The 14,042-nt window shown below is 39.1% G+C and overlaps 1 protein-coding gene across 5 annotated transcripts in view; it reads right to left on the reverse strand.

The window, feature by feature from the left end:
* Positions 1-14,042, reverse strand: part of NALCN (sodium leak channel, non-selective) — a 307,654-nt gene that overhangs the window by 156,222 nt on the left and 137,390 nt on the right. For all 5 annotated transcript variants that reach the window (XM_079138603.1, XM_079138602.1, XM_079138605.1 and 2 more), the window contains one exon: positions 13,875-14,006. In XM_079138603.1, the coding sequence (XP_078994729.1) occupies positions 13,875-14,006 (132 nt within the window). The remainder of the gene's footprint in view (positions 1-13,874; positions 14,007-14,042) is intronic.

The following is a 14,042-nucleotide window of genomic DNA, read 5'->3' on the forward strand; positions in this document are numbered from 1 at the left end:
GCAAGTCCCAGCAAGAGGCGATTTCGTCCCAGCACTAGCTTCTTAGTCCTGGCCTTGCAAAATACAGGGAAATCCCGTACTTGTCTCTCCTCTATAGACGCTGGGGATCTTGGGAGAAACTGTGACTCAGACGTGTTGTGAAGGTCCCACCCACATGCCTGACCTGGCCAGGCATTATCAGAGAGGCAGCCACAGGCACCTACAGCAGCCCCAATGCTCTCCTGTATTGTGAGACTCCTAAGGCTATCGTTCCAAAGGAAAGACTGGGAAACCATTAAAAAATCTTTAAAAAGTACACACTTAGTAATAAATGCCTGAAATGTATCACATTAGATTTTTATCTATTCAAATATGTGTAATTAACCACCTTACCATCTTTGCATTTGTTATTATAAAGACTGATGTGCTGATCTGTTTGATTGATAATACTCCATAGCAAAGTATGTGACTGGAAACTTTTGCATTATTATTTGCTGGGTGGAAAACCTAATTCTTTTCAAAGACCCTAAAAGGCACTAAAAATGTTTATCAAAACATTATGTGATTATATTTATACCTATGTCCTCAGCGATTTTTCCTACTGAATTTCTGACTCTTGATTCTCAAACATTTCACTTTTAAGATACTCGGTTAATTTTCATAAATGAACACTCTAGCTCTCTGAAAAACAGTATTTTCTTCAAAATAATTACATTTTATGGAAAACTTACTTGAAATTTAGGATTAGCCTGCATGGGGGAGAACTATGTTAGGATTTAAAGGCAGGGATTGAGGAATTAGTTTAAATGTCACTGGTTATTTTTGTGTAGGTCATGAACTTTGATGTAGGACTTAAATTCAGAAGACGATAACAGTTTTGAAGAACTAGAGTAGAAGCAGTGAGGAGGAACACTTCGGTAATCCCCTCTTAATGGGCGGTTCCAGAATATTTCAGTGGACTCAGCCTTAAGAATAGCTGGAAAAGGCAGCAGCTGCCAGGGTCTTAATGTTGGTCATATGAGACGTGGAAGTGATTGAGCTGTGAAAGTGACTGAGTTGCCTGTAGAACCTAATTACCCAGCAAGGATACCCACAGAAGTCTCTGGTCTACTGTCTAAACTTGAGGCTTTCTGCCAGTACCAGGTAATCAGCAGGCAGCCTACAGAAGGACAGGCACACTTTATCACTCTTGGCTGGGCAGCCCTCCATTATCTCAGCCCCTTCAATAGATTAATGGGCGAATGGGTTATCTTGAGACTGGGTCTGCTGTCAAAGCCAGTTTGGTTAAGTCCCTATTGCTTCCTGTCTCTCACCATGAGATGCCCCGTGCTGCCTCGGGACTCTGCCAGCAAGAGGGCCAACCCCAGATGTGATCTCCTGACCTTGGGCCAGAAGAACCACGAGCCAAAACAAATCTCTCCTTTATAACCTACCCTGTTTGTGGTATGGTGTTACTAGCAACAGAAAATGGACTCAGACAACATCCTTATAGAACACCCGACCACTTGTATTTTCAAGTTGAACCTTTCTAAGAGTTAAGACAGATTTGTAGTATGCTTTTCATAAACATTTTTTGCTTCTATACTTGAAAACACTTGGAAACTACCCTTGGAAAAATATTTCTTTCTTCTTATCATTATATACTGCAGCAGTATATCCCAACTTTTTCTTTTTTTATTTAACCACACCCTTTTACAAGGTGGTTTTTCAGAGATTGTTTTCCTAATAACCACCTCATTTGGAATTTTAATACTACAGATATTTTACATATCTTTTCATAGGCTCTGAATACCTATCTCTGCTTTATACCTAAAAAAGAGTTCATATTTCCTTCCTTCCTTCCTTCCTCCCCCCTCCCTCCCTCCCTCCCTCCCTCTCTCTCTCTCTCTCTCTCTCTCTCTCTCTCTCTCTCTCTCTCTCTTTCTTTCTTTCTACCTCCCCTCAACCCAGGATAAATTTCTACCCCTTTGGAGGCATCTTCATCCCCTGTTGGGAATGCATGCTGTCGATGTCTGTTTTCTGTTGCTTATAAAACAACATCACAGACTGAGTAAGTATCAATGAAAAGATGTTTATTTTGGCTCACGGCATATTCTGAGGTCCAGGGATGGCACTGGTGATGATCTTCCTGCTGGCGGAGTCTCAGGGTGGCTCAGAGCATCACATCACAAGACACAGGAGCACTTGTGTGTCTCCTCTGGTTTCCCCTCCTCAAAGCCCCACCTCTGAACACCATAGTTGGATTGTTTCCGCTTCTCAATCCTGCATAGCAGGGATTCAATTCCAACATTGGTTTTGGAGGTAACAAACCATATTCAATCCATAGCACATATCCAGCAGATATATGTGACTTGCTGTCACTTTAAGAGTTTAAATAGTCTCAGAAACACAAAGTCACTCAATGAATTCTTGAAATCCTACATTTTATTACTAAATTTAAATTTTTTCATTTTATAATAATACTTATGATACTTAACATGGGGTGCAACAGACCCTCTCGCCTTCAAGAAAATTACCAATAATGGAATGCATATTTAGAAACTAAGCAAGTCATTGTTGAAAGAAGCAGTATGCTATTTGTTCTCACACCTAATTTGTGGAAAAGATACTTTTTAGAGTGAAAGATGAGAGAAAGCAGTTTAAAATGCTTGTTGTCCACAGAACTTGTAATGGGATTTGTGAGGCTGGCTGGTGAAACAACAGGATGATTACCAAACTTTTGAAGGCAGAGAGGAAAATAACGGAATGGAAAATGGCATGCTTACTATAAATAGGACAATGGAAATTGCTCTGCCCTTTTAATATAGTGAATAATGTATGATCATTTATAGGTGACAAATCACAGATGAACCCCTGGTACCAGGCAGACCCATGAAGATAAAATGGTGGAGAAACTGTTCACAAGTGGAGCCCAAGATCGCCAAAGATTTGTGTTGCAGTCTCTGGTTTGTAATTGCAAAATAAAAAGTAATGGTATTCTTGAGAACATGAATGCATATTTATCACAAGAGAAGATTACAAGATAAAACTCACAGAAAAACTCAATTCAGGAAGCCTCAATCTCCTAAATGAAATTTAGACTTAATAACACAAAATGATTGCCTGCATCATTCCAGAGCTGTCTGTACAACACTGACTCTCAGTTTATGGTGTCCCATCAGTATTCTATACATAATTAGCGCTCAAACTTTTGAGATGGATGGCTGAATAGTCCAGATTATACTACTGTATTATCATTTTACTTAATAAGATAGTGCCCAAATGCTTCAAAACACACAAAAAGTAATTGTCAGTAGAAACCTATCTAATTAAAGTTTTCCAGAAACTGAAATCAAAGTCAGATTTCTGCTATGACGTGATGGGTTCCTTTCTTCATTTGATTGGTTCTTGTGATTAACGAAGTCAAATATGGGTATGAGACTTGGTAGGCACTAAAATAAATGTCCCTTTTATTTAATTTCATTGTAACAAATATCATAAAAACAAATGTCTTCAGAGGAACACAAAAATTGCTTTTCTGGAGAAGATGATTTCCTGAAAGGTGGAAAAGTGAGGCTAGACTTTATAAAAGCCCTTCTGTGTCTCACATGACACAATGTTGGAGAGAAACAGGAATCCAGAGAGACATCCTGGAGTCTGAACAAGGACTCATCTTTGCTTATGAGACATCCCGTGAAGATACACACAGGGTTAAGGAGGAGGAACCATGGGGCCAAAAAGAATCTCCTGGCCTCAAGACAGGGACTGGGCTGGGGCTGGGTTTCTTCTGTCTGGGAACAAACAATGAGACTTCCTGCCTGGAGGCTATAGGAAGACTTTGTAGGAAACTGCAGGTCTTAAAAAGTAGGAAGACAAATAATTAGCCCATAAGAAGGATCACACCAACTTCCCATAGAGACCTGTGGCAAGAGATGTGAGGTCTCCAAAATCAAGGGGCCAAGAACCTCTAAGTGACACTTCACAACTTGTAATCAGGGTAGAGGCAACTTCAACATTACTAAGAAATTAGAGGTGACCATGGAAGGAAAGAGAGAGAGAGAGAGAGAGAGAGAGAGAGAGAGAGAGAGAGAGAGAGAGAGAGAGAGAGAGAAAAAAAAAAATTTCCCAAGTAAAAGAAGGCAGCATGCCAATATATTTTGTTTTGTTTTCTTTCTGTTTTGGCAGTGCTGGGGATTGAACATAGGGCTTCTCGCATGGTAGGTGGGTGCTCTACCATTGAGCGACGCCTCCAGTCTCAGCATGCTAATATTTTTAAAAACATGAAGAAATTTCACTAAGAAAGACAACATAATTTTAAAATTCAGAATAGGAATTCACTTTAAAGTTAATTTTGCCAAAGAACTTTCGAAAGGGTTTAAGACGCCCAATGAGATAAATAAAAAGCAGAAAATAATAAAGATTAAGAACAGAAATTAAAACATAACAAGGAAATAGAGGGGATCAATAATAGGAAAAGTAACTTCAAATAAAGTAGAAATTGTTAATATAAACCAAAGTAAAAGGTGGTATTAAAATAAAAAATAATTTGGCTGATTGTTGTCTTGGGTCCTGGGAAATAACCTCTAAATCCTTGGAATTTGCCAAGTTATAGTTGCATCTTTATTACTCCTGGTGGCCCTGGTAGTTTCTGCCCTGGTGGTTTCAAGGTGTGGGGGTGGCGGGTTTGACCAAGTCGGAAACTCCACCTGTGTGCAGATACCCAATGAATCAATTATGTATGAAATTTCAATACCCCAAACACAAACTGAGCTTCCCTGGTTGTCAGTGCTCTGCACATAGCTACACATATCAGTGTGTGCAGAGGGGATGTCCTGACTCCCTGGAGAAGAATTCCTGTATCCTCTCCCTACATTTGGAGACCCTCTCTCGGGTTTCCGGACGTGGCCTTGACATTTTGGGCCCTCACACGGGCCTTTCTTTTTTAAGTGCCTCTTCTGTTGGCTGGCTCTGATTCATATCCTTTTGCTGTAATAAAAATATAATCATAAATATAGCATTTTCTCCATTTCATGGAGTCATTTAGCAAATTACCAAATTGAAGGGGCAGTGGGAACTCCTGAATGTGGCCTACTGGGCACACAGAAGGGAGGCATGGGAAATCCCTGAGCTTGCGGCCAGTGTCCCAGGTGAGGGCAGTCTCATGGAGGACTGTGCCTCTAACCACTAAGGTTTCACCTAACACATCAGAAGTCATTCACTTGCATAAAAAAGAAGTTAGAAATCAATAATATTGGCAACAAAAAGGATGACACAGTTAGATGCCATGAAGATTATAAAACTCTTGAGAAAATACTATATAAATGTACATTAGTGAAAATTAATAACAACTCTACAAACAGCAAGCAATAATCCAGAAAGCCAATAAACTATAAACATTAAACCATAAAGTAAACCATCGATCAATGCCTCCTCTATCTTTCCTCTCCACCAGGGGCCGCATCACAAACTTTACTCAGATTCCTACAGAAGAGAAAAAGAGGAAAACATACCTGTCTCATTTTACAAAGGAAGCTTAGCTTTCCCAACAAAACCAGACCAGCAATGTAAAAGAAGACTTCACAAGGACAACCATCTTTATGAACATAGATTGCTTTTAGTCTGAATACAGACGTTAGTATTCAGAAAGAAATACTAAATGCAATGGCACATATTGGATTTGAGTATTAAAAATAATGCTGCAAAATCAAGTGTCTCTGGAATCTAAAATAGGTTAGAATCAGAAAATCTAATTATGTGACTATATTGCACTAAGAAATTAAAGAAGAAAATATGTAGTCAACTCAGTATAGCAGTAGAAATGAACTTTATCAACGTGATAAAAGGCACCTACAAAACCCTACAAACAACAACAACAATTAAATAATAAGGCATTCACGTCAAAGAAACAAGTCAGAGATTTCTGCTATCACTCCTTCTATTCAACATTTTACTAGGGACCCAAGCCAGGAAAATAAAGGAATAAAAAGAAAATAAAAAAAAAAAAAAAGAGAAGTAAGAAATAGAAAAGGAGAGGAAAAACCTTCTTAATTTTGGATGATATGATTGTCTACACAGGACGTCCAAGTAAATTGACAAATTATAACAAATGAGACGTCAGAGTAAAGTTTCTGTACATCAGATAAACCTGCAAAAAACAATAGCATTTCTATATCGCAATGAAAATTTAATTGAAAATACTTTATTTATAAAAGAATCTAAAGGATATCTAGGCATAAATTTAACAAAAGGTATGTAAGACTTTCAGAGAAAAGTACAAAATATTACTGAAACACATAATAAAAATAAATTAAATTGAAGACCTGATTAATTGAATAGAAATGTTCTTAACATCAATGAAATCTCATTAGTAAAACTGGTTAAATTTCCATAATGTAGAGAAAGAATAGCAAAACCAAGAATAAAAAAAAAAAAAAGAAATCTGAAAAAGAATACCAGTATTAGTGCGTTTTCCCTAATAGACATTGAGGTTTATTACATGGGACAGGACTTAAACCACCGTATTAGCTGAAACTTCGACACCTGGACATAGGCTGATTTGTTCAGAGAAGGAACCATGCACCTGCATCAGCCTGCTATGGCCGGGCCAACACCCTAGATTTGCAGAAAGAGCACCAAGTCAAAATTGAAAGACTACTAACCTTTACAAGATTAAAATCAATAGATAACTTGTATAGAAGAAAAGATAGCAAATGAAAGTTGAGATAAACTGCAAAGTGGGAGAAAATCTGAGCTGCCTATCGCTAGTTAACTGAAAAATAATTAGGGTCCAGATCAGACAGGTACATTTACAGAAAAAACCTAGGCCCCATGGAATATGAAAAAAAAAAATTCAAATCTCCACGGTAATCAAGAAAATGTGCTGGGCACGGTGGTGCACGCCTGTAATCCCAGCAACTTGGGAGGCTGAGAAAGGAGGATCACAAGTTCAAAGTCAGCCTCAGCAAAAACAAGGTGCTAAGCAACTCCGTGAGACCCTGTTTCTAAATTATATACAAAATAGGACTGGGGAGGTGTCTCAGTGGTCCAGTACTCCTGAGTTCAATCCCTGCACCACCCCTACAAAAAAAGAAAAAGAAAATGTCTATTAAACCAGAATGATTTCTAATATCAGATTAAATATGAAATTGAAAATATTGAATGAACATAAAATATTTAGCATGAAGTGGAGCTGCTCACTTATTCTAGTATGAATATAAATGGCCTGAGTACTTTAAGGTGCGATTCAGCAGTATCTAGAAAAGCTAGACCATAGCCTCCTATCTAGCAATTTTAAATACAGACATATGTACTAGGGGTAAAAAAACAACTCTCCCAAATGTGGCACAAAACGCAAATGATAATTCTGGTACCCCTTCACCTCCCAAAAAAGGAATGCTTACTGAAGCATTATTTTTAACAGCAAAAGTTGAAACAATTGACATATCTATTGCTATCAAATACAGAACAAAGGAGTGAATGCTCCCTGTATCAACATGAAGTTATTTCTAAAACATAGTGATGGATGTAAGAGGAAAATGGGTTGTGCATGGACATCCAATGGTGAATAAGGTCCTCTGCAGATCAGGGAGGAGAAGGACGTCAGAAGTGGCACAGGGACCTTCCACTCTATTCGTGCTGTTTTATTTCTGAAAGAACAATCTAAACCAAACATGTAAACTTAATTTTTGAAAAAGTTCAGTGGTGGACGCACAAATGTTGGTTCTATCATTCTCTTTAGGTGTTGAGTTTAGGACATGCTTGACAATCAAGAAGGAAGTAAAGAGGCAGAAAAGAAAAAGAAAAAGATACTTCCAAGGCTGATAAAAGGAAAAGAAAAGGGGGTGGGTGGGTCTGACAAAATAACCTTATGGGATAAATAAAGAGTCATGGCTGCATTTGCTATCCCAGTATCTGATGCGAATAAATCCAATTCTGCTCTAATCTAATTAATGGATGATTAATTTTATTCCTGGCACTATTTTGCTTGACCAATAATCCCTTTTAGAGACACTGATTCTTTCCAGCTCCAGTTGCTCCCTAAGACCCAGAGCCTTCCCAGATTATGACTCAGCACCTCTCACAAGTCAATAAATATTTTAGTTCTCAACTGAAATGGACAATGATTTCAAATCTATTGGAATCATGGATCTAATACCAAAAACTGTTTATATATATGTGATGTGTTAAAACTAAAATACCTGGGAATCATTTTATCTTTTCTTCCTCTACATTCACTGATTTAAAAAAAAAAAAATAAATCACTTAATTTCTACAAATTTTAGGTATAAGCCTCATGTAAAGATTATGCCAGGTGGGGCTGGGGATATAGCTCAGTTGGTAGAGTGTGTGCCCTGGGTTTAATCGCCAGCACCACCACCACTGGAAAAAAAAAAAAAAAAAAAAAAAAAAAAGAAGGATTATGCTGATAACCTCAAGATTCTCATAGAACCACAGCTCCCAAAATTTGAAGTACGTTCTTGGAGTCACAAGTCTATGGCCACCTGTTTTTCACTTTACTTTGGATTTCTCACTGCCAGGCACAACTAGCAAGTGGACAAGGACGTCAGGTGCTCCTGCCTACCTGGCCCCCTCTGTCTTTACACCTGGAATGAGGTGATGAGTTTTACATTCGTGGGAAGCTTCACAGGGAGAGAGAGTGCATTCTAGAAGCAATGCTTAGGGTGGGGCACGCGGGCGAACGGGATGATGAATGCTTTCTGGAGGACTAAGATATTCTTAAGACAGGACTTTCTGATGAGCAAAGAGGGAGTAGGGAATCCAAGATTGAGTAGACTGGAAATGCTGTCCTGCTGGATGCCAAGCTGGGGAGATGTGGAGGCAGAAGGCGAAGGAGGTCAGGACAGATGTGGAGGAGAGGCATCTCTAAGGGAGTCTTAGTTAATTTGAGTGGCACACATAGCAGAGAGTCCCTCTTCTCTGTCCCCATTGGCATCATCTGTAACATGACGATTCTCACTGAGATTTAATACCAGAAGCTGAAAGAGAGCTGAGTCCCCCTCAGACGGGTCCAGAAGAAATCAGAGAGAGAAGGCAGGTGAGGCCAGGAGGACAAACAGAGCTGACTTTGTGCCACCAAACAGCTGGCCTCCCTGTGGACTGCTGGCTCCTGTATCTCTCCCCTCAGTTTCTGAATTTCTTAAAAAGGTAATTTTGTTAAATTGTTCACTTTCCGTGCATAACTTTGAACTGTGCCAATAAGTTTTTGTTACATGTACGATCTAATAGATAAACATATTTAGTAATAAATTTTTGTATGACAATAGAGAAGAAACTATTATCCAAATTTTATTATTTGTTACGAGGAAACTAAGAACATACGTTTTAAAATGTTTATTATAAGAATAGGATTTTATGTACAATGATAATATATTCTCTTACATCAAAATTAAAAATTAAAATTCTTAAAGTCAGTCTTTTTAACTTTTTATGTTTCTGTATAGGCTGGCAAATAAAGAGAAGTTTTTCCTATTTCTTAACTAATTTTAAATTTAGGCTAATTAATCCAAAGTAACAAAAACAAGTCCTCAGTTTCACAACAGAAGTTAAGCAGCTTAATTTATTCTTAAACAATGTCTTTTTAGATTCTGAGTTGACACCTAATGGGTAGAGTGTTTATTTTGGATTTCCTAAGTAATCTACTCCAAAGTATGTAGAAACTTAAAGAAATTGCTTCTCTAAGAGCTCATGACCTTCTGTGATCTATTTTAAAAGTAAGCTTTCAAAAATATTACATAATGCTATTGCCTTAAATACTGCATCATTATAGTCCACGAACTTGAATTGCTGTCATTATAGCTGTTTTGAGGATTAAATGAGATAATGAATTTCTTTAAAGCATTTGCTACATAAAGGCCCTCCAAGCAACAGTAGCTATTATTGTTGTTAATACTAATGTATTTGGATTTAACACATGAGAATGTCAGTTGAAATTCTCTTGCTTCTACAGCTTAGACCAAGATGCAGCCACTGCTTATTTTTGTAAATAAAGTTTTGCTGGAGCACAAGCATTCTAAGACCACACTCACTTTGGTGCAATGACAGAGTTGAGGAACGGAGACAGACAGCAGATGGTCTCCAAAGCCTAAAATATTTTCTTACTTGGCACATTGAAAAGTTTGTTGACCACTGACTTAAATTCAAGACATTCTTATGTACTTCTTAAAAAGAAAGCATTTTATTTAAAAAGTGAGTTTGATAAAAGTGACTGATCTACTGTTCTACTCATTTAGAACAAATCACTTTGACTCACCTACACATTTCTGATCAAAGAAAAGGCACAATGTAATTTAAATAAAGTCCAAGGACACTTTGAGAAATGCAAACACTCAAAGTCTGTCCATCCAGAGGAACAAATTTCGAAAGGTTAAATAGTTCAAGAATAAACTGGTATGATGAATAGGGTTGTTTAAGTGAATTAAATCACCACTACTGTATGGTTTAGATGTGGTGTCCCCCAAAAGCTCATGTGTAAGACAACGCAAGAAGGTTCAGAGGAGAAATGATTGGGTTGCGAGAGCCTTAACCCAAACAGTGAATTAATCCCCTGATAGGGATTAACCCAGTGGTGACTGAAGTGGTGGGGTGTGGCTGGAGGAGGGGGGTTGGGGTGTGGTTTTGGGGTATATGTTTGTATCTGGCAAGTGGAGCTCTCTCTTTCTGCTTTGGATCACCATGTGAGCTGTTTCCTCCACCACACTTTCCTGCCACGATGTTCAGCCTCACCTGGAGCCCCAAGGAATGGAGCAGGCCTTCTATGAACTAAGACCTCTGAAACTGTGAGCTCCCAAAGGAATTTTTCCTCTTCTACAGTTGTACTGGTTGGGTCTTTCAGTCACAGCAATGAAAAAAACTGACTAAAACAACTATCTAGTTCATTTACTTATTTTTTTCCCCCAAGAGTTAGCTACTTTATTTACTTATTCACCACTCTATTGGAATATAATCTTTCTATAAAAATCTGTATTTATGTGATGTATTAACTTGGTGAGTTTGGGAGTAAGAATAAACCCATACAACCATTACCATCAGTGTCATAGACCCAGACATCCCTATAACATATATCTTCTCCTGCTCCTTTTAGGATGATGATAAAGAATATAATCACTACCCCTGGACTCTACCAGTGTACTTGAACAGTAGTCAGTGGACTCTACAGTATCAGTTACTTGATATTTTGTAGGAATTTCTGATACTATGATGACAAATCATCTCACATAAACCCTAGGAAAGAGATTAATTTTGTATGTGAAAAAATTGGGTACTATTTCCTGAAGGGCTTCACTCTTTCCTGTTGCCAATGTCGGTGGCCTATGTATTCTACAGGACTGATTTGGCATGGCCAAGTACCCACCCTGGGTCAGCTACAAAAGCAGAGAATGCAAAACAGGGCAGGGCTCCCTCAAGCAGATGCAGATCCTCCTCCAGAGAAATCAGCACAGTCCCCATGCCCTCTGGTTGGTCCCGATTCTAACGCCCCCGTCAGCCTTTCCCTCATCTCCCTTCCCACCTCTCAAACCAGAGTCTAGCTAGCCTCTGTGTCTCCCCTATGAGCTAAAGAATCCCTCCACTTTCTCCAGCTCCCCTCAGGAATCCACTTCCTGTCTTGTTCTCCACTGATTCTCTCCCAGAAGTGCTACTCCTGTCCACAGCCCTCTGCAGGAGAGGGTGCTCTTGCCACCATGTCCCCTGGAATGTGAGCCCTGGACCAGGGAGACAGCACTCCAGCACACTTCATGAGAGGAATCCCACTGGGACAGGTATCCTGGGACACTGTCCCGTGGCTGCCCTCTGCTCATCTCTCCCTCAGTCGCGCTCATGCCCTTGACTTGCCCTGACCATGCCCTCCATTTCCAGATGGCCATGCTGAGTGACTTCAGGGTGCTTGTGAAGACTGCCAGCACCCTGGTTTAACCATCTCTTGGCGTTTTTGCCTTGACTCCATCACTACATCCTTATGCACAGGGTATTCTAGATTTTGTATCTAGCTACCCAGAATGACTGCAATTCTAACACCCTGGATCTCACTTTCTGATCACAACCTTACCTTACTTATCCCATGCCTTTGGCCATGTCTGCTCCTGATCCTATGGAGACCTTGGTCGGATCCTTTGCTTCTGCTCCTTTGTTCTCTTATTCTCTCTTCTTTTCATATCCAACCTACACCTCTGGACTTTCATTTCCACTCCTTTGCCTGTCACCCATGTTCCTGTGTCTCCTTGTCTCTTGGCTCCAACAGTCAGAAGAAAACCCCTAAACCTGGATTGATTAGAATGTCGCCTTTCCCTCTTCTTACATGATGCCTAAAAATGTCACACATCTTTCTAATCTGGTATCATAAATCTGTAGCCTCAAAATTCAGCTGGATCTTTAGTGCTGCATTTGGCATCTTTATTAATATATATTATATATATTTATTAATATATATTATGTTTACTAATATATATTATACTTATTTGTTTATTTCCTCTCCTTTTCCACTTTAGCTTCCTACTTTTTCTCATCATCAGCCTGGAAGCTCACCTTGCTTTCTAGTTCTCAAGAAAGCGGGAAATCAATGGGGACTCCCCCAACATCCTACCTCTGTGTTAGAAATTTACCTGAAAACATTGCTATGGGCCATGTTTCTATCTACTTTTAATGATAATCCTTTGTCAATTTTTTGTGTGCTGGGTTTGCACACACAATCATACCAATTTTCAGATGTTGGCTATATATAAGTATTTCAAGAGTCCCTATCATTAGTTCTCCACAGTTGTGTGCATTATTTATTGTCTATATTTCTTGCTATGCTGTAAGCTCCATAAAATAAGTATAGGCAGCTATTAGGTGTCAAGTCACAGAGTCTCCATACCAGAGAAAGTTTAGTATTAGTGATATTTTGTAATAGAAAGCAAACCTTCATGAAGAGGGCAATTCATATGTAACCTCTTAAAAGTTTCTTGATATCTACACAGATATTTATATTCAATAGGTATTTGCACTCTGTTCTTTTTCAGAAAAGTTTAGGTGTGGACTGCATTTTCACTGACCAAATCCATTTTTACTGCATTGGGAGAATTCTTTGTGCCTAAAAGAACTTAACTATATGGCAAATTAATTTTTGTGCAATGTGCTTTGGAAGTAAAATTTGTTAAACTGATTTTCTGCCTTTTAAGTTTTTTTTATATAGTGAACTTTGGAAATTATTAAAAATATTTAAGATGAAATATTAACAAAGTCAGTCAATAATAATTTCAAACTGTAATATAGTATATTGTATGCTAGCAAGAGGTTCTTTTTATCAGTAAACCTACCTGCTGCTGATTTGGTATCTTTTTAAATTGACACATAATAATCACACAAATGTGTGGGGTACCATATGATATTATGATACATGTGTACATGGGGCAATGATCAAATCACGGTAATCAGCATATCCTTCACCTGTGTCTCTGAGACAGTTTGGTGTCTTTAGCACAGGTTGCCAGGGCAGCTATTGTGTTATCTCTTTAAATGTCCCTCCAGCCTCCTTGATGGAGTTGAGCTTATTGGCCTAATTACCCTCTTCTGAATCTCTGCTTGCTCCCATTAGTAGGAAGTAGACTAATGCAACAGGAGAGAGGGAGGGAAAACCAAGGGGTGGGCAGAAAAACAGCAGGATCACGAGGTAAGCCCTGGGGAGAGGGTTGCCTTGGCAACGTGACATACTGTGGGGAAGACTGCTCAGGCGCATGGTGACAGGAAATGAATCAGACAACACAGTGACCAGAGGGATCACTTTAAGAAGCAGACAGTGAGTCAGCTGGGGTGGAAATCAAGCAATTAGCGAGCTGAAATTAAATTTCACATTCATAAAAGGCGCTGTCTGAGGTTGGCCTTGACCTTGGCCAGGGCTGTGCGCTCTGCCAGCTGCTTACCTCTGCAAGGTAGAACTCGTCATACTGCCTTCGGAAGTTCTCGCCTTTGTAGTAGTTGCTGGCTGCGACTATGACGTCCACGGTCACCATGCTCAGGATGAACATGTGGAAAACCGACGACCGCATCATTTTCTAGGGAGGGAAAACAGATACTCCTTACACAGAAGG

Source organism: Sciurus vulgaris (genome assembly GCF_902686455.1).
Source record: "Sciurus vulgaris genome assembly, chromosome: 4".
In the NCBI taxonomy this organism is placed as follows: domain Eukaryota; kingdom Metazoa; phylum Chordata; class Mammalia; order Rodentia; family Sciuridae; genus Sciurus; species Sciurus vulgaris.